Source organism: Dendropsophus ebraccatus, chromosome 2 (assembly GCF_027789765.1).
Source record: "Dendropsophus ebraccatus isolate aDenEbr1 chromosome 2, aDenEbr1.pat, whole genome shotgun sequence".
In the NCBI taxonomy this organism is placed as follows: Eukaryota; Metazoa; Chordata; class Amphibia; order Anura; family Hylidae; genus Dendropsophus; species Dendropsophus ebraccatus.
The window spans coordinates 39,129,171-39,149,830 of NC_091455.1; the positions used below are offsets into that span (position 1 = coordinate 39,129,171).

At 43.1% G+C, this 20,660-nt stretch overlaps 1 protein-coding gene across 2 annotated transcripts in view; it reads left to right on the forward strand.

Annotated features, from left to right (window-relative positions):
- Nucleotides 1-20,660, forward strand: part of NBN (nibrin) — a 39,465-nt gene that overhangs the window by 17,064 nt on the left and 1,741 nt on the right. Inside the window, exons 8-15 of one of the 2 annotated variants that reach the window (XM_069959910.1) lie at nucleotides 1,442-1,551; nucleotides 2,751-2,889; nucleotides 2,992-3,237; nucleotides 5,401-5,854; nucleotides 9,912-10,013; nucleotides 11,683-11,841; nucleotides 14,007-14,120; nucleotides 14,565-14,614. In XM_069959910.1, coding sequence (XP_069816011.1) covers nucleotides 1,442-1,551; nucleotides 2,751-2,889; nucleotides 2,992-3,237; nucleotides 5,401-5,854; nucleotides 9,912-10,013; nucleotides 11,683-11,841; nucleotides 14,007-14,120; nucleotides 14,565-14,614 — 1,374 coding nt within the window. The remainder of the gene's footprint in view (nucleotides 1-1,441; nucleotides 1,552-2,750; nucleotides 2,890-2,991; nucleotides 3,238-5,400; nucleotides 5,855-9,911; nucleotides 10,014-11,682; nucleotides 11,842-14,006; nucleotides 14,121-14,564; nucleotides 14,615-20,660) is intronic. The other variant, XM_069959911.1, reaches the window with a different exon arrangement.

The following is a 20,660-nucleotide window of genomic DNA, read 5'->3' on the forward strand; positions in this document are numbered from 1 at the left end:
ACTGACTGAGGCTGGTCACCCCCCTGACTGAGGCTGGTCACCCCCCTGACTGAGGCTGGTCACCCCCCTGACTGAGGCTGGTCACCCCCCTGACTGAGGCTGGTCACCCCCCTGACTGAGGCTGGTCACCCCCCTGACTGAGGCTGGTCACCCCCCTGACTGAGGCTGGTCACCCCCCTGACTGAGGCTGGTCACCCCCCTGACTGAGGCTGGTCACCCCCCTGACTGAGGCTGGTCACCCCCCTGACTGAGGCTGGTCACCCCCCTGACTGAGGCTGGTCACCCCCCTGACTGAGGCTGGTCACCCCCCTGACTGAGGCTGGTCACCCCCCTGACTGAGGCTGGTCACCCCCCTGACTGAGGCTGGTCACCCCCCTGACTGAGGCTGGTCACCCCCCTGACTGAGGCTGGTCATTGCTGCAACCAGTGACTGACTGAGTGGGCATCTCCTGTGGGGTCAGCGCATCATCAGAAACAGCTTTTCAGCGCCTGAATCATTAGCTCTCTGGAATTAAGGGAACTTTATAAATAATAATAATAATTGTTTTTAAAAAATCTCTGAACAATTTAAAATGTAATAAAGGGAAGGGGTCTGTTTCCTCACTTGTTAACCAGAGTGATAAGCGGCTATAAAGAGCATCTAACTCCTTCCCTGCATTACACAGACATCCTAGTCATATGAATGAGTACTTTGTAATGCCTAAGAGGGTTATCAGGATTAGAAAAACATGGCCGCTTTCTTCCAGAAACAGCAGCACATCTGTCAGTTTAGATTTTGTTTTCCTCAGTTCCATTGAAGTGAATGGAGCAGAGTTGTAATAACACACACAACCTGAGTACAGGGGTGGCGCTGTTTTTGCAAGGAAGCAGCTGTGTCTTTCTAATCCTGGATGACCCCTTTAATTTGCCATGTGGTGGGGCTGCAGGGAAACAGAACAGTTAATTGGGGGTACACTTTGTGATCAGTTGTTTAAGTTCTAGCAAGTATGGATTGTCCAATGTGGAGAGCCCCTTTAAGGTAGCTCTGCCAGGTCTCCTATGCTCCTCTAACTGAGGACAATACAATGCTGATATATAGTTTTCTACATTAGATTCAGTAGCTTGTAGAACTTTATGACTTTCTCTTGCAGCAGCCAAGTCACCTTGCACATAAATAGTAAATCGTATCATAGATGACCATTGTCACCCATTGTATAGATAGGACTGGAGATAGCAGCAAATCTCCTGTAGTTTTCCTATGTTCCCAGGCATGGTAGGTACATTACAATGATCAGTACGTTGCCAGATGTCACAGTTTGTTATCCTTTTCTTTACCCGCCTGTAATCCAGATTTTCATCACAATTTACCTGATAATCTGATCTTTTGTATCCCGTAAGTGCGTATGGCCGCTATTGTTATATCGTGTCACAGTGTATACTAAACATAAATCTTTCTTTACAGTAAGGGCCTGAGAACCATTCCCGAAGCTGAAATTGGCTTAGCGGTTATCTACGTGTCAACAGAAATATATTGCAATCCTCTGCAAGGCTCCGCAAATAGCAGCCAGGCCGGTACGGCAACACTTCATTTACTTTCTGCAGAAAAAAACAAACCCTCATCTGTCAGGTCTATAAATCAGCTTTTGTAAGGAATTAGCCACCTGAGTTTAAGGGAGAACTACCAGAATTGTTATATAAAAGGCCCCTTTTACTGTATGTGAAGATGGGGAAGAGTTTAAAGGGAACCTGTCAGCAGTTTGACAATTCCAATATAGCGGATGGGAAAAGAATTTAAAGTGTGCCCAAAGTTGTATGACGTTAGCCCAAGTTCCCAGGGGGCAGATCCCTTGTGTAAACTGCCCCGAGCTCTGCGCACTAAGCGATTCTGATTTGTCAGTGACGTGAGACTTTTTTTAACCCCTTCATGACCAAAAGTTATTGATACATGGATGTCCAGGTCACACCGAAACACTGTTCCTCTTTTGGGAGCTCATTTTTTGCACCATGGTCTCTATATTTTTTTTTTTTTTTTGTACCATATTGGTGCAAATGGGAATAACTTTTTTTCTGATATATCATTTTCAAAAAAAAATAAAAATCAGTAATTCTGGTGTGTTTTTTTTTTTTCATTTACCTAGTTCACTGTGCAGGAATAATATTGTTATATTTTAATAGATTGGACAATTCTGCCCAGTACAAAACCAAATATGTAATTTTTTTATATATATTTTTTGATATATTTTTATATATTATCTGGGGAAGGATTTTGTAATATTTAAAAATATATATATATATTTTTTACACTTTTTAAGTTTCCCTAGGGAACTTATATATGCAATCATTAGATTATACTGATCAGTGCTATGCCATTGCATAGTGTTTATCAGTATTATCTTTGCTCTTACAGTAGAGTCTGCCTCAGGCAAACTCTTTGAGAATATTGCTGATCCCACTGGACAGAGGTAAGTATTCTTCCTTTATCTGTCACTGACTCACTTAAGTGCTATGATCTCTGTAGATGGGGTCAGTGGCGGACAGCAGCATGGTTACTGCTACCTGTCATTATACCCAGCTTATGACTCATCAGTCACCCATGGAGGAGTAACTCTCAGCATCCCCAATGATCGGCTGTTTGATGGGGGCTTTTTAGCGTCTATGTTGCTTAAATTCTGCATGCTCTGAAGGGTATTTACCACTAATGTATGTATGTGTGTGTATAAATTAAATAAATAATATATATATATATAAATTTTTTTTTTCTTTCTTTTTAGAAAAGAATAGCAGAAATAACATTATGGTATCTACGCAGTCTTCTACTATGGCCGTAGATGAGACTGTGTTGCCACCAGCCACGTTCAACACCACAGCTTATGTAGCAGACACGGAACCACAAGACAACACAGATAAGTGGTAGGTTATGATGATGGTCATAGATCATGCTTACATGGCAGAGCTCTATAAAGTGTATACAGTAGAATAAGACACAGGATGATTGGTAATCGCACCATTTAGGATGGATGTCAGTGGGGTTCGTGAAGTTAAGGAGACACCCAAAAGAAGAAGCAGCAAAATCAATCAGGATGTGGAACCTGATGTCGGAGGTGATGGCAGAACTGCACTTTTTCAGGAATCTCTCCAAGAGAGGCCTCACCCACCATCACAAGTTGAAAGTCCTGCTTCAAGTAGAAAGAGAGTCTCCCAGAAAATGGAGTCCCCAAATAAAATACAGAATTATTTTAAGCCCGTCTCTAAGAAAAGGTAAGTAGAAAAATATTAGAAGTTAAAAAAAAAGTCACTGGTTTAACCAAACCACACATTTTCCATGCAACGATCCCCTGTATGATGTCTATATGTCATAATAGGATGTATGGGCAAGGGCTGACTTCATAAGTGAAAGAATGATAGAATGATATGATACATGATATATGAAGTATGATAGAAACAAACTATATAATATTTTCTTAAGTCTCTGAGTTGTGTCCTTCTTTTGTTATTCCTCTTAGAAATGTATGAATAAATTGACAGCTGGGTGTTATAATATTTAATCTATACACCGCATCATTCAATTGGTCATCCTGCATGTGACTCCATGTGATGGTGTCTAGGACCATGTTGATTGGGGTATCCCAGCTTGGACAGAAGCAGGATTAGCATGTGACATTTTAAGTACGGTCAACAGCGCACCGACCGTTTCACGCTATTCGTGCCTCATACGGTTCTTAAGAGGTAAGAGCCGGATGAAGCACGGATAGCGTGAAACGGTCATTGCTCTATTGACCGTACTTGCTGCTATGTCCATTTTCACCTTGAAATAAAGCATTGTTCACACCAGGAAGTAGTGAGTTGCCGCTGTTATTCATTCTCTGGATTATTTAAGATGATTGGACTGACTGCAAGAAGCGTGCACCACCAAAAGGTAGTGTGATCTCCCAGGAGGGTGGATGAACCGAAGTTGTGGGTGTTTGGGTGGAGTGAAAAAACACAGCAATTGCTGAACTCAGGGAGACCAGCGACAAAAAAATCAAATGGAGTACTCACTGAAGACTCTCCATTGATACATTGCCCCCTATAAATTTAAATATGCAAAAGAGGGGTCTGTGGAGCCTCAGTTATGAGTCTCAAAACACAGGAATAGCCAGATATCCCTCCAGGGGAGGGAAGCCTATTGCCAAGGGGGTGACTCCCAGTGGGGAGATCACCAAACCACCCTGATACGTAGCCCCTTAAGTCCCACTCGGTTGCGAGTATTGGAACATAAATTGGGAAATACCAGGGATGGACCCTTTTTTTTAATTGCCCCTGTTAGCCAGAATCCTACTCCACACTGATGAGGGGCAACTACCCCGAAATGGCCGTCTGTGGATAGATGCCTGCCTTGGTAAACCCTTGTCATGTTGCAATACTCGCCACAGAGTTAGACTTTGACGTAAAAGGGGCCACCCTGGTATTTCCCTATTTATGTTTCAATACTCGCAACCGAGTGGGACTTAAGGGGCTACGTATCAGGGTGGTTTGGTGATCTCCCCACTGGGAGGCACCCCCTTAGCAATAGGCTTTCGTTTCCTGGAGGGATATCTGGCTATTCCTGTGTTTTGAGACTCGTAACTGAGGCTCCACAGACCCCTCTTTTGCATGTTTGGGTGGAGTGCCAGTGACATCTTGTCTGTTCCTGATTCACAATTATAATTTCATAGTAAATACAAGTGTTTACTAAAGCCAACAGGTCAGGAGAGGCCAGAGTCATGTTTATAATGTATAGAGATTGGGGGATATGTATGTAAAAACACCGGTCTTAAATTGGGCCCCGCCCGCAAATACCTGTCAGATTCACTAAGAGGCACATGCGTCCTTGTAAAACCAGCCTGACCTGCGCTTTCCAATATGGCAGGTGCAGAAATGTACACCATTTTTGCAAGGGTATGTAAGGATATGTGCACGCTACGGAACACCGATGGGGATTCCGCAGCTCGCCCCCGCTCATGGCTGCACGCATCTCAGCCTGTGCCATAGACTCCATTCTATAGTCAGGCAGATTCTGCTGTTTACCCGAAGAATGAACTGCCTGTGCATAGAATGGAGTTTATGGCACGGGTGGAGATGCGCGCGTTCGCGAGCTTCGGATTCCTCAGTGTGCACATACCCTAAATCTGGCCCGGGAGGAGGCAATGCCTCTTCCCTGCCTTGAAGCGTCCTTGGGGATATGGCTGGGGTACAGCAGGGAAAAGGGGCGCAGCATTCATTAATCTCCCCGATTATGCTTGTGGCATAAATCTGTGCTATATTAGTCAGAATGAAAGTGGAAGTCAGTATTAATCCAGTCTTGGCAAATTAGCTAGAAAAAGGAATTTTTCAGATTTCTTATGAAAGACAACATGATGCAGTCTATGATTTCTTTCATTGGATTGCTTTGTTCTTTTAAAGAGACCGAGAAGAAGAGGAGGAAGGTGAAACCTCCACTGCCAAGTTGTGTAGAATGGAGAAAGTGACCGCTCAGTCTTCACAACCAACAACGGAAATTATGCCCCCCAAAAGGAAAACTGCAGATTTAGCCTCCCGTAATGGTCTGGATACCGATCTTTATAAAGAGCCAGTTGTTTCCGCTGGTCACATGGTTGGCAGCTCCTATAAGATGGATAAGATGGACACACAGACAACCAGTCAGCCAAAAGACTCGTTTGTGAAGAAGAGGAAGGAACCTGAGGACGTGGTGGAGGAGTCTGACGTAGAAGATGAGGAAGAATGGGGCTGTGAGAAAAGAGATAAAAGCAACTCTAAGAGCAATGTCAGCCAAGTGAAAAGGCCTCGAGTGGAATCCACTGATGACTTTGGGGAAGACTTTGACGAAGAATCCCTGGAAACAATAGAAAGAAGCACAGTAAGTGAACTATAAGGGTTGTTTATCAGGACAGCTGCTGTCTGTATTCTCCTGTTACCCTATAGGTATCATAGCAGAGTGTGGTGTTTTCTGGCCAGAGGAAACTGTGACATGTAGTGACACTTATGCTGTGCAGAAAGCTGGCCATAGACAATAGAGGAAAGGAGGCTGCCCTTACTGATTTCAGAGAGATTGGCCTACAACCTTTTGCTTAAGGTAAAGCAGTATTCCCATCTCAAGAAGATGTGGATTACAATGTGAGCAATGGAGATCTGTTTGCTGGGATCCTACCTGTCCAGAGAACAGGGAGTATACAGGGAGCACAACTATTCATTCTTTACGGGGCTTCTGAGCATTGCCAAGCTCAGTGCGCTTGACAGTGTTAGGAAGCCCCATGAAGGATACTAGGAGCTTTGGCTGAGCATGACCTCCATTATCAGGAACAAAGGGTGGGTCAAAAACAAAACTAAACAGCATGGTCCAGCACTGTGGGTAGGTCGATAAGGTCGTAAGGTCGGAATGCCCCTTTAACACACCCAGTCATTTCTTACCTGTGGGAGAAAAGTTGCTGTCAGAGGGGTCTGATAGCCACTTATCCCCCCTCCCTTTTATTAAAAACACATGCACTCCCGGCCAAGCATGTCAGAAGAAATAGCCGTGACCAAAACCAAAACATCCTTCTGCCAACACTTCTTTCCTGTGTGTGGTTGGCTCTAGCTGTGGAGTGGACACAACACTGAGTAAGTCTCTGCCAGACGCTGCTTTGTAAACCTCACAATGAGCATCTTTAAAGGGGTTATCCAGCGCTGCAAAAACATGGCAACTTTCCCCCTACTGTTGTCTCCAGTTTGGGTGGGCTTTTGAAACTCAGTTCCATTGAAGTAAATGGAGCTTAATTGCAAACGGCACCTGAACTGGAGACAACAGTAGGGGGGAAAGTGGCCATGTTTTTGTAGCGCTGGATAACCCCTTTAAGTGGTTATGATTGTGGCTGTAATCTGTTCCATTGATGAGAGGACGCTTTATGAGGGCAATATGTGAGTGTGTGGCAGGGGTTTCCTGCAACACTTTTTCTGCCCAAAATAAAATTACAATGACGAGGTAATAGTGCAGTAATAAAATATTTCATGTGTTCTAAATAATGCAGAGAGCATTGGGTAATCTGCTAGATCCAGTCCCAGCTTAGCAACCTTATGTACTACTTTCCAATATGTCCAGGACCTTTTTTACTTTTAAACAAACCATTGACGTACAGCTTAGTTTTTTTGCCTCTGTTTATGTTACTATTGATATTAATGGGAAAGTATTTGTGTCGTGTGAATTAATCTGTAGTATCAGAGTCCCCGCTGCCAAAGTGTTCACACAGGCGTGCTGTGCTGACTGTGTCGGCCGGCCTTTGTCAGAATGTCACATTTTATCAGTCACACACATATGCACAAAAATAAAATGATTAAAGTTGTTCCCTGCTGAAAAGAATTGGTCTCCAAAGGTACACGGCCCATTACCAGAGCGATGCTCTCCGAGAGCCAAGAATGCAGGAGGGTGGCGATTCTCACATCAGCACATTGGCGCGGAGTTGTGTCTGCGACCACAAACAAGCCGTCTGCCATTGTGGGGAGACTTCACGTCACTTGTTGTCCTTTTATGTTTATATAAAGGTCACCGGTTGGGGTAGACGCCTGTAGTCACTTTGGTATTTTAGGTCAAAGTTCGCTGCCTCTATATAGATCTGTGTTGTACAGCACCCATCATGTAACTTTGTTGGTATTTTGTTCTTCTGAATGTAGAATACATACGGTACTATGTCGGGAATTTATCATGCTTTTACCAAAAAAAAAGAAAGTATTTGTTTGGTCCTCTGTAGGCATTCAGTGCATTACAACAGGAAAAAAAAGAACAGCAGCTGAGCAATAATACAGATATATATGATATATACAGAGATATATAGAATTAAAGGGGTTGTCCAGCATTAGAAAAACATGGCCGCTTTCTTCCAGGGGCAGCACCACTCTTGTCTCCAGGTCAGGTGTGGTTGAAGACAAGAGTGGTGCTGGAAGAAATTGGCCATGTTTTTCCTAATGCTGGAGACCCCCTTTAAGAACTGTCTGTTGCTGCCAGGATAGGTGGATCCTTAGTACAGCTAGGGAGAGTGTTTTTCAGTTAGCCCACTGTAAAGATGGTTCTTTCTCAGAACAATCCCTGCCATATACTAATATCAGTGCAATAATGATGGACATGCGCTTAAAAAAAAAAAAAGTTTTTATTTTTTTTTTTGTTTTGTTTTTTCAATTGAAAAAAACGTGCCCATTCTTCATCTGGTCCATCAGATGGATTTTTTTTCTTAGCTTTTAGGTGAATGGCAATCACTCTCCATATGCAATACATTATAACACACATGCTTGCCCTTTACATCTATTTTCTTCCTTTATTGGGACGGCCCTGTTGTCTTGCTGCGGACATACCTGAACTGACTCCACGCGGTAGGCTACTATTAAACGCGTTAAAGACTTGACACCAAGGGGGAGAGTTATCAAACATGGTGTAAAGTGAAACTGGCTCAGTTGTCCCCAGCAACCAATCAGATTCCACCTTTCATTCCTCACAGACTCTTTGGAAAATGAAAGATGGAATCTGATTGGTTGCTAGGGGCAACTGAGCCAGTTTCACTTTACACCATGTTTGATAAATCTCCCTCCAAGTTTTTATAAAACAGGCTAAATCCAATGTAGATCATAGTTCCAATGTGTTTCGAATGTGGTTGTTCTTCATCATGGCAACCGATACATTATCATATCATTAATTTTTATTCTTCACTTTAATTTATTCTCTCTCTGCCTAAGGGCTAAGGTTAGTATCGTTTACATAAGAAAAATCTCTGCCATGGTATCAGCAATTGGAGGGAAGTTCTATTTTTGATTTACGTTGACTCGTGTCGTGTGTGTGTGTGTGTGTGTGTGTGTAACCATCAAATGCAATATCTAATATTTTTTTTACTGTTTAATGGTGCGTTCACACCTACAGGATCTGCAGCTGATTTTCTGCAGCAGATTTCATTTAAATAACTGAACACAACATCAAATCTGCTGCAGATCTGCTGCAGATACTGTAGGTGTGAACGCACCCTAAAGGGGAATTTCCATCTCCACTTGTTATTCCTCATCCATAGTGAATATGCCTACCCGGCAGTCATGCCCCCACTGACCCCGAGAACTGGGACACAATCACTTTATTTAAACTCGTATCTAGTTTACTGTGGCCTGCACTCAATTCATCCTCTATGGAGCCTCTGAAACATTTCAGCGATCACAAACGGGATAGGAATCTGATTAAAGGGGTCATCCGGAATTAGGAAAGCATGGCTGGTTACCTCTAGAAACAACACCTAGAAAATCTAGCGGCAGATTAGGATGGTCTACCCTACAGCTAGGGATAGGATACATTCACATAGCATGGTAATGGCACAGCAAAGGGCTATAAATCAATAAATAATAGTGTCGATCAGGGATGGGGAACCTTCGGCCCTCCAGCTGTTGCAAATCTACAATTCCCATCGTGCCTGGACAGCCAAAGCTAAAGCTTTGGCTGTCCAGACATGATGAGAATTGTAGTTTTGCAACATCTGGAGGGCCGAAGGTTTCCCATCCCTGGTGTAGATGAATACATATTGGATATGGTAAGGCAACAAGATTCTGTGGCCACTGAAGGGTTAAACCGATCACAAGGCCTGTCTTCAGTTATTTAATTTCTGTCACATTTTTGGCTCCGCCGTCACATACCAAGTCATGAGTGATTTTCGTGACTGCGCCCGTTTTCATTGGCTCTGCGTGAATAGAGAATACAACTTGTGCCCGGCTTTACATTCCTGTAATATTTGTTTTGTGGCTTCAGAGGATTAATTATTCTCCAGTTAATATTGTGGATTTTCCTTCTGCCCTCATTGATAATTCCGTACATGTATAAGCCTGTGTCAGACAAGTATTTCAGGAATCCGACGCACGGATGTGTAATATACATATACATACATATATATAGTGATTTGTTTATATTTCTTCTGTAGGTGGAAGCTCTGGCTATTAAGACAATAAAGAGCGAGCCGGACATCAAACAGGAACCTATAACTCAGCAACGTCAAGACACAAAAGTAATCGAAGATACAAAAGTAATCCCTTCCTCTCCTTTTCTTGTCCTAATTCATTGTACAGATGTGGTGGTGGTGGTGGGGTCCCAAACCAGTTATCCCATATAGATGGATAGGTTAGGTAGGCTCCCCCTGTTGCTTTCAGCTGACATCAATCTTAAGTGTATGTACTGTATGAATGTGGAGGAAGAGATTGCATTTCCAGCTGAAACTGACTCTCCAGTGTAAGGCCAGTGTCACATGGGTGTAATTTTTCCACATTTTGTGCCCATATAACCCCCGCAAGTCCTGGCCCGACAGTGTTTCTCATATACCAAACTAGACGGCCATTAAGATCAGGGCCAGGACTTCCTGCAGTTATATGGATACAAAATGTGGCCTAATGACGCCTGTGTGAAACCGTATAAAAGTTGTAGATTAAAGGGGTTATCCAGTGCTACAAAAACACGCCCACTTTCCCCCTACTGTTGTCTCCAGTTTGGGTGGGGTTTTGAGACTGTTCCATTGAAGTAAATGGAGCTTAATGGAGTAAACTGGAGACAACAGTAGGGGGAAAAGTGGCCATGTTTTTGTAGCGCTGGATAACCCCTTTAACTTTTAAAGGAAAATTGCAGCCATAGTGTATATACTGAGACAGGGTATGGTACTGAGTGCAATGCCTCTGAGTGATTGTGTGCTGAACATCGGTGCTTTTGAGAGAATGGGTAGGGAAAAGGATGCAGTGCTTTTGAGTAAATTCGTATGAAACAGGGTACAGTGCTTCTGAGTGAATGGGTAGGGAACAAGGGTGTAGTGCTTCTGAATGAGTGTTTGGGGAATACGGTGCAGCGCTTCTGGGTGAATGTGCTGGGAACAGGATGCAGTGCTTCTGAGTAAATGGGTAGGGAACAGGATGTAGTGCTTCTGAGTAAATGGGTAGGGAATAGGATGTAGTGGTTCTGAGTAAGTGGGTGGGGAACAGGGTGTAGTGCTTCTGAGTAAGGGCCCTATTCCGCCGGACGATTATCGTTCAGATTATCGTTAAATCGTTCGAATCTAAACGATAATCGTTCGGTTGAAATGCAGTTAACGATTAACGACCGAACGAGAAATCGTTGATCGCTTTATAAGACCTGGACCTATTTTTATCGTTGCTTGTTCGCAAAACCTTCGCATTGAATAAGACGTCGTTCGCAGTAGATACGAACGCAATAGCGAAGAAATAGAAAAAACTATCGCAAATACGATCACAAGTAACGATTATCGTTCCATGGAAATGAGTGAACGTTTTTAGGTATTTTGCAATAGCGGTCGTTTGAGATCGTTAATCGTTAACGTTTATGCGAACAATAATCGTCCGGTGGAATAGGGCCCTTAGTGGGTAGGGAACAGGGTGTAGTGCTTCTGAGTGAATGGGTAGGACACAGGATGCAATGCTTTTGAAGGAATGGATGGGGAACAGGGTGCAGTGCTTGTGAAAGTAAACATCTTACCAGAAAGAGTTTGCTCCTGATGCTGAGCGGTAGAGAGTGAATCAGGTGACATTATGATCAGAAATACCACTACTGCTGAAATACACACAGTTTATTTTGATAATTCATCTAGGCTGATACTATAGCTCCACTTTAAATGTCCTTCCACATTAGGCACCCTGCCTAGCACCCTTTAAACACTTGTCCTCTGCATCATATTCACCTCTTTCTTGCTTTAGGTGCCTTTCCAACCAAAACTAGAAAATGATGATGGACTTCCATGTAAGCTCTTGGTGTCGGAGTTCCGATCTTTAGTTGTTAATCGACCAGCAAGAAACCGTCAGAGCATGAACAAAGCAAATCAAGAAAATGTGGCGAATTTTAAGAAATTCAGAAAGGTAATAACATGCTTAATGCTATATTGCTACTTTATAGCTGACAAGATGTATTAATCGCTGGTCTGGTTGGTCTTATTTGGATAAAACTTGTTTATGGTTATCCAGCATATATTAAAGGGGTACTCTGGTGAAAATCTTTTTCTTTCAAATCAACTGGTTTCATAAAGTTATATAGATTTGTAATTTCCTTGAATCTAAATAGCTCAAGTCTTCCCGTACTTATTAGCTGCTGGATGTCCTGCAGGAAGTGGTGTATTCTTTCTAGTCTGACATAGTGCTCTCTGCTGCCAACTGTCCAGAGCAGTAACAAATACCCATTGTTAACCTCTCCTGCTCTGGACAGTTCCTGTCTCAGACAGAGGTAGCAGCAGAGAGCACTGTGTCAGACTGGAAAGAATACACCACTTCCTGCAGGACATACAGCAGCTGATAAGTACTGGAACACTGGAGATTTTTAATAGAAGGAAATTTCAAATCTATATAACTTTCCGAAACCAGTTGATTTGAAGGAAAAAGTTTTTCGCTGGAGTATTCCTTTAAGGAATCATGTGCAGAAAGAAAGGTTGTAATGTTTGTAGCAGCCAGTAAGGAACTCTTAGGAATCTTAAAGGGAACAAATCACACAAAAATTGGGCATAAAGCTAAGGACACGTGCTGGTACATCAGCCAGCACGCTTCCTAACCATCCCCCTGTACCCTCCGTCCCATGAACATTCAGCCCGCAAAGTTAGTTTAATCGTGTCCTGTGCTCTATGCAAATTACCATAGAAGAAGTCACGGTGGGCGGGCGGCTGGTCAAGTAGCCATGGTGGGCGGGGGCTTCATCAAGTAGTCACTGGGTCCTGGGCCGGCTCCAGTGCTGTAATCACGCCCCTCCGGGCGTCTTGTAAAGCGGCGCCTGGTGACGTCACGGGGGGGGGGGGGGGGGGCCACATTGCATGTCAGCCACGCCGACGCCTTTACTAAGCTGCACATGCGTAGTACAGTAGGTGAAGCCGCTGCTGTACTACGCCGCGCAAGCGCAGTACAGCAGTGTGATTACAGCGCCAGAGCTGGCCCAGGACCCAGTGACTACTTGACGAAGCCCCCGCCCACCGTGACTACTTGACCAGCCGCCCGCCCACCGTGACTACTTGTATGGTAATTTGCATAGAGCGCGGGACACGATTAAACTAACTTTGCGGGCTGAATGTACATGGGACGTAGGGTACAGGGGGATGGTTAGGAAGCGTGCTGGCTGATGTGCCAGCACGTTTCCTTAGCTTTATGGCCAATTTTTGTGTGATTGGTTCCCTTTAAAGAGTCACTGTCGTTTAAATGTTTTTTGTTTTTTTGGTTGTTTTTTTTTGCAGAAATCAATAGTATAGGCGATTTTAATAAATTAGCAATTTGTAATTGCGTTTATTAGCCGAAAAATGCATTTTTATCATGAAAAAGCAGTCTGAAGCTCTCCCCCTGTCTTCATTGTTCTCTTATAGAGAGGGGAGGGGTGGAGGGAGATGAGGCAGAAATTAGGACATCAAAGAGTTAATTTACAGTTACATCATAGGGCTACATCATAGGGCTATCTCCTCTGAAATCAGCACTGACCTCTCTGACCTCTGAATACCGGCTTTCACACAGGTCCCGCTGTGTAATCCTTTGTTCTCTGCTGGCAACTAATCTCCCTCATCCCCCCTCCCCTCTCTATAGGTTACACAGGGCTCGACTGATGTAAAAGAGTCAAGATTTCCTGATAATGAGCAGTGAATGAGAGAGAGGAGGGAGGGGGGACCTGGGGAAAGTCTTTTTGAATGCAGATAATGGCATATTTGCCTAATAAATCCAATTACAAAGTTTCTTAAAATTGCCTGCAAAAAAAAAAAAATAATACGACAGTGACACTTTAGGGACTCTAATGTATAAGCCTTATAGGATCCCCACATGTAGGCATATTACAGCCACAAGCCTCAGCCCCCGAACTTGTTTCCTGGTTTCTGCACAGGCGATCACTGGGGATCAGACCCTACTGATAAAAGAAGTTGTCCCCAGAGTACAACCTTTTAAAATGATGGATCATATTCAAACCTTTGCATTGTGGAGCTGGGCTTTGGTTTGTATTACTAGGGCTGTACTGCTCGCTTATGTCTTGATACTTCATACAGTATTATTCTCCACATTAACAGATCGCATATCCAGGGGCTGGAAGCTTTCCTCACATCATCGGAGGCTCGGATTTAATAGCTCATGACAGAAAGAAGAACTCCGAGCTAGAACAGTGGTTTCGCCAGGAAATGGAGGTAAGGAGCGTAAAAGGGGAAATAAAAAAGCAGAAGCTGTTCTGCAGACTTATTTATGGTTCTTTAGTGGAGCCGTAACAAAGAGAGAGAAACTAATCTGTATATACATACTGCCGGAGCAGCCATAATATAGTGCTAGTACTGAACGTAGCACTCCGTCACTGCTCCCTAATGCCCTCTAGAGGGGAGAAATGGGATACAGAAGTGCTGACCTGTGCAGTACTATAGGATGGTGGAGACCTGTATCATCTGTGTACTGCAATGAATGGATGGGAAATGTGGACCAATAAACATCATAGTTGCCTGGTGTAATGTGCAGTTTCATTACAATGATATAAATTTTCAGTCTATCTATATATACATATATATATATATATATATATATATATATAATATAATATATATATATATATATAATTTTTTTTTTTTTTTTTTTTTTTGCAGGAACAAACTCAGCAAGCCAGAGAACAGTCACTCGCTGATGATCTTTTCAGGTGAGTCCACTCAGTCCTGCCATATCTCAGTGAAAGGGGTTTCCCAGCCAAATGAAACCTGTAATTAAAAGAGTAAAGCTGGTTATACACATTGGATACATGTGAACTGAGGCCACCAGTGTCGGTAGGACTAACTTGCATCTCATGTATGGAGACCTCCCTGCGCTCTCCCATTGATGTTGGATTTAACACCGTGGTCCTTTTGATCTTTGGAAGGTAAGATGGAATAGAATAGAATACAATAGAATGTCTGGCACCGATTCTATTCTAACACATGCATGATCAATCAAGTGCTACATCATCACAGGATCAGGGAAGCATTGGCATGGAAGCGGCTGGATATTTTGTTATTTTAGGCCATTGCATGTTCCATGAGAATGGAAACCCCCTCGAATCTTGATCCACCTCCCCTCCCTCATCATTGCATTATTACCTATCATATCATCTCCAATAAAAAAAAATCATTCCAACTCCAAGCATCTTCTGGCTGAACCCTGCTAAATTCTTTCACTGGAAATCGAGTATCCACCCTGAATCATTTGATGTATAAAATTCATCTTCATCTTTCCACATCTTGACATCTTGTACTGATTTTCTGAGGATTCATTGGGTTTACTGAAACGAAATCCATAAAAATTCCTGCTCCCAGCTCTGGGAATTGTGTTAATCATTTCAGCAGCTCTTCTTATGGAGTTTGTCCAATCTCTCTTTTTTTTTCTTTTGTTATAAAAAGTGCCCCCCCCCCCCCCCCCCCCCCCCCCAAAGAATACTGGGACCCCAAGAGATCAGTTCTAATCCCTTGGGGATCCTGACAATAAGAAAGATTATTTTACAGCACTTTGAAGGTTTTTCTTATTTATCAGTTAAATCAGTCTGTGTCGTGACATCACCATTTTATCCAGGAAGTGAAGCCTTGATGCAGTAGTAAGTGCAGGGAAAAAAGCACTTTATAAGCATTAGTATAACTTTTGGGTTGCAATACAGTACTTTAATAAAAATTTTCTACTTTAAATAAGGACGTGCATGAGTGAAGGAGAAACCAATAGAAGAGAAATAAAGCTTCACAACACCTGCTCCTGATTTAGCTCCCTCTTTTCCTGCTCTGTCCAGCACTAAATGTCATTTTATGGGACACACTTGTGTGGAGAACCATCAAACCGAGTCATTTACATGGTCTTTACAACGGGTCACCAGTCAGTAACAAGAGGTGACCTGCTTGAACTGTGACCTTGCACATAGTCAAGTCATTACTTCCATATTAGAAAACAGTTTGGACCACTATAAACCTAGTCCTAAAGTCTGTGTGTGTGTGTATGTATGTGTATATATATATATATATATATATATATATTATATTATATAAATCTCCCCCCGTTATAAGGCATATTTTTTGCCATATTCAATATTTTAGGTTTGCATGTAAAATCACTTGACTGTAAAATCTCCTATTCCATTGTAAGTAATACGGGTCTGTGAACGCTTGTAATGTATTTTCCTTGCACGGTTATGCATGGTGTATGTAGATCTCATTATGATTAACAATACATTCATACAAATGTACCATAGAGGACAGGGATCCACCATAGAGAGCATTTCTATGGAAAACAGTACAAACCTTTAAATGTCTGTTACTGTAATCATCATAGTCCGTGTACATCCGTCTTTGAATCATCTGAGGACAGGGCGATGACTTACAGTTCAGATCACTGTGTATAATGTTGGGGTTCTCAGCTGAGGTATCTAAGCTGAGATACAAGGTACCTTCTAGTCTGAACATTGCAGTATAAAAGCAACACAACCACAGCTTGTAGAGAAGACTGTTTCCTAGGAAATACAAGCTGATATGCATAAATCCAGTGGGGAGAGTCTCACATTGCACAAAGCAATAGAAGAGAAATACATATATATCTATACACAGGTTTAGTTATTGAAGTAATGAGTTAGAACAAAATCAACAATGATGAGAACACAAAAGTTTGATGTAAAGCAACGCATTATATCCTGACTGTGTACAGTCAGCTCCTGCAGTACCCCCCAGCATGGTACCTGAGCCCCCTTCATCAGTATCATTCTACTTCTGACGTCTTATACTGCACAGTGCTACAGCCATAAGGTTAAAGGGTAGAGCAGGGCCTCCAGCACCCTACACCATCCTGGTCTCCAGAAGGGTGAGGTCGGAGTGGTTCGTCCAGCTTTGAGGTTGCACCTAAGGTCCAGAGCAGCTCTCAGCAGTTATTTGTCAGGGATGGTAACACTCAGTTGCCTATTTATTGATATATTTCCAGGAGAAATAGAAGAGGAATCATACAACCCAGAGTTGAAAGGAAAAAAATGCTCCAGAATTATGGGGAATAATAGTATTAAAGGGAACCAATCACTCAAAAAATGGACATAACGATAAGGAAACATGGCTCTCCGACGAATATGCACGTGCACACCGCCTCTTGGTGACATCGTGGAGATTACATGGCTTTGACATGCCTCAGAGGGGTGTGATCACAGTGCTGACACACCCGGTGACTAGGACTAGTTGCCGAAAGGAAGACGCCCAGATGACTAGTTGAGCCTCATTTACATAGAGCATAGAACTTTATAAACTTTATAAATGTAAGTTTGCTCTTTATACTGGACAGGGTAGGCTACAGGAACATGTTTGGGAAGTGTGCTGGGTAATATAGCAGCACGTTTCCTTAGTGTTAGAGGCATTTTTGAGTGATTGGTTCCCTTTAACTGAAACAGGTGAGGAATTACGTCAGTAAGTTACGTTCATATGCATGTAACCTCTAGGCATGTTCACACTACGAACTATGGGGGACATTTATTAAGTCCGACGTTTTCTGCAGCGGACTTAAAAATGTCCCCTCAGCTCCGGCACTACAGCGACTGCGGATTGCCTCTATATAAATCCTGTGCTCACGGCAGGAAACCTACGCCAGCTGAGAGCTGGAGTAGGTTTCCTGCGTATTTTTTGACAAAACTAAAGATGAATTGCGCAGACTCTGAGTCCGCGCCCCCTCCCCGCCCCCCTGGCGTAACTGGCAGAAAGTGGCAATTTGCGAATATTTTATTCGCAAAACGGTCGTTTTGCGAATCAAATATTCGCAAATTGGCACTTTCCGCCAAAAAATAAAATGCGCCGCTTGATACATGTCCCCCTATGTGTAGAAATTTCAAGCGGAGGCTGTTCAGCACACTCCGCTTGAAGTTCTGCCTGTCCCATTGACTTAATGGGACAGGCTGTGCGGCCTCCGCTTGAAATTTCCACGCATAGTCCGTAGTGTGAACATACCCTTAAGCTGTATCCTGTTCTACTGCATCCTGACACTATTACACGGGGTGATAATCGTCCGATTGTAATAGAGAGAACGTTTAGGCAAAGAAACGATCATCGGCTGATTGTTTGTTTAGGTCGCGTATCGCTATGTGTAATAGCAATACGTGATTGATGGCTGATTATTGTAGTATAGGCAGAGACAGGCCACAGCCAGTGATCGGCTGAGCGACCAGCGGCCTGTCAGCGCAGAGACCAGGGAAGGCCACTGGGGAACGTGGTGAGATCAGTTAATACTTAACTATTTTACACTAAAGGCAAGGGCTGCATTGATATCGCTAACAATGTCTGTGCTGCCGGATAGTCAGCCCCTGTACTTGTTCAGTAAACGGGCGCCGATCTAGCGCCGATCGGGTCGTGTAATAGGACCCGGAGTTGTCCTACTTGTCCCTTAGATTCAGGATAGTTCCTAACATTCAAATTTTACCAAATCGATAGGGGGCCATTAGTGAGACAAGGACTAAGCTTCCTTTCAGTGTCTGGCTGTCCGGTATATATGTCAGTATACAGCTATATAATGAATTATAGGATAGTGTAGCATACTATTTCCATAGATACGGTCAAAAGGAAAAGCTATATTATTAGCCTATAGTTGCCTACAGGCTATTAGCCTATATTTTTCTAATCCTGGATAATCCCTTTAATGGATAAGTCATGAAAAATCTATGGGTGTGGGGGCCGCTGTTTACATTCCTCATAGCGTCTGTTTAATGTATACATTAGCTCCTTTTTCCGGCATATACATTAAACCGAGTGTAGAGACGCAGTGTGAGCCCAGGCTGATGATTTAACATGATCCAGGTTATGTGACACCGCCAGTCATATTGCAGCAGGAAGACAATGGAGCTCTTATTGTGTGTACCTAGGACGGCAGGTTATTTTCAGAGGTTTGTTTGCTCTTTCCTTCCTGGCGTGTATGAAGGATAGGCAGGAGTTGCTTGGAGACCACAGCCGGCTGCAATTATATTCCCTGTGACGTGCTGATGCAATTCGGCTGCAGTGTTCGTCTGTCTAAGCAAATTGAGCTAAGTAAGTGGGATCTGAGGAGGGGGAAATGCTCAATCCCTTTAATGTATGTGAAGCATTTCCTTATCCTGACGCGGCTCATCTCTTTAGCTCTTACACCGCTAATTTAGAAACCCTTGTGCTTCTGGGTAATATTGTCATTTAGAAATAGTATAAGAAAGGGGGCCCAAGTGCCTCCAGTACTACTTATGGCATATGAACGCTTAGGGGGTCCTGGTGCTGATACTTAACCTGTCATTGGAAGCAGTGGCGTAGCTACCATAGTGGCAGGAAAGGCAGTTGCTATGGGGCCTGTGCAGAAGGGGGGCCTGGGGGAGAAGGTAAGAGCATGTGTCCTTCTGCTTAACCTCTTATGTACTGCAGTGTGTTAGTGACCCAATGCTTACATGCTGCAACACAAAAAAAGGGTTAACAAGAAAAAGACAGAGAGATCTCCCGTTCACTGCACTAATAACCTCTGACCTCTGTTCTCCAGCTGCACAATAAAGTAGGAAAGGAAAATGTGCAGAGCTCCATGCAGGGGTCAGGGGTAATCAGTGCACGAGCAGTAAAGCGAATATGTCATTGTCTTCTGAGCTTTGGGTCGCTTACACACTGCAGTACATAAGAGGTTAAGCCGAACGTAGTCTGCTGCTGCACCTAAGTATTTATCCATAAGGGCTCCTAATGGGCCCTTACAGGTAAAAAAAAACAGTGGCCTGTCAAAGAAAGCAGCCATTGGCTCTCTGCTCTGCTAGTCACTCTTGCGGCTGCAGCCAGGATTCTGCCACAATAGATTTTATTTTTTGGCCACATCACAGAGCATATACTATATGTATGTATGTATGTATGTATGTATATATATATATGTATATGTATATGTATATATATATATATATATATATATATATATATATATATATATATATATATAAAATGTATATGTGCAGTGGGCGCCTTAAAATTTTTTGCTATGGGGCCCCGTGAATCATAGCTACACCCCTGATTGGAAGAGACCTATAAATAAAATTATCTGTTAGATATCTTTATATCATGGATGGGGACCATTTGGCCCTCCAGCTGTTGTAAAACTACAATTCCCATCATGCCTGGACAGCTAAAGCTTTAAGCTGTTCAGGCATGATGGGAATTGTAGTTTTACAACAGCTGGAGGGCTAACGGTTCCCCATGTTTTGTGTGTCTTAAAGTGTCACTGTCGTTTTAATTTTGGCACCAAAACAGGACAACAAAGAGTTAATTTACAGCTACATCACCAGGCTATCTCCTCTGGGGTCAGCACTGACCGACAATTTTTAAAAACCTGCAGCAGACAGGGGGGAACCTTAATTACAAGTACGAACTTACTTCTCCCTGTGGTGAGTGGGGGGACTGGCTGCAGGACCCCTTGTAGGCAAGGGGAGAGGTAAGTTCGTACTTAAAATCAAATTTCTGTTTGCCGAATTTAAAAATTGTCTGACTTCTCCTTTAAATAAGATGCTGTTGGGGTGGGAAAAATAGGGGTAAAACCTATACTTTTCCAGATCTCTGCAGCCCCCATTCTTCTCCTTTTGATCCCCCAATCTTCTTTCTTCTTCTTGTCTTGTTTATGTGGTAACAGTGCTGCTACTACTAGTATGGTGATACTGGTACTAGCAGCAGTGACCACTAAAGAGGCTGCGGCACGAGCAGCGCACAGGACCAGACCGCGCT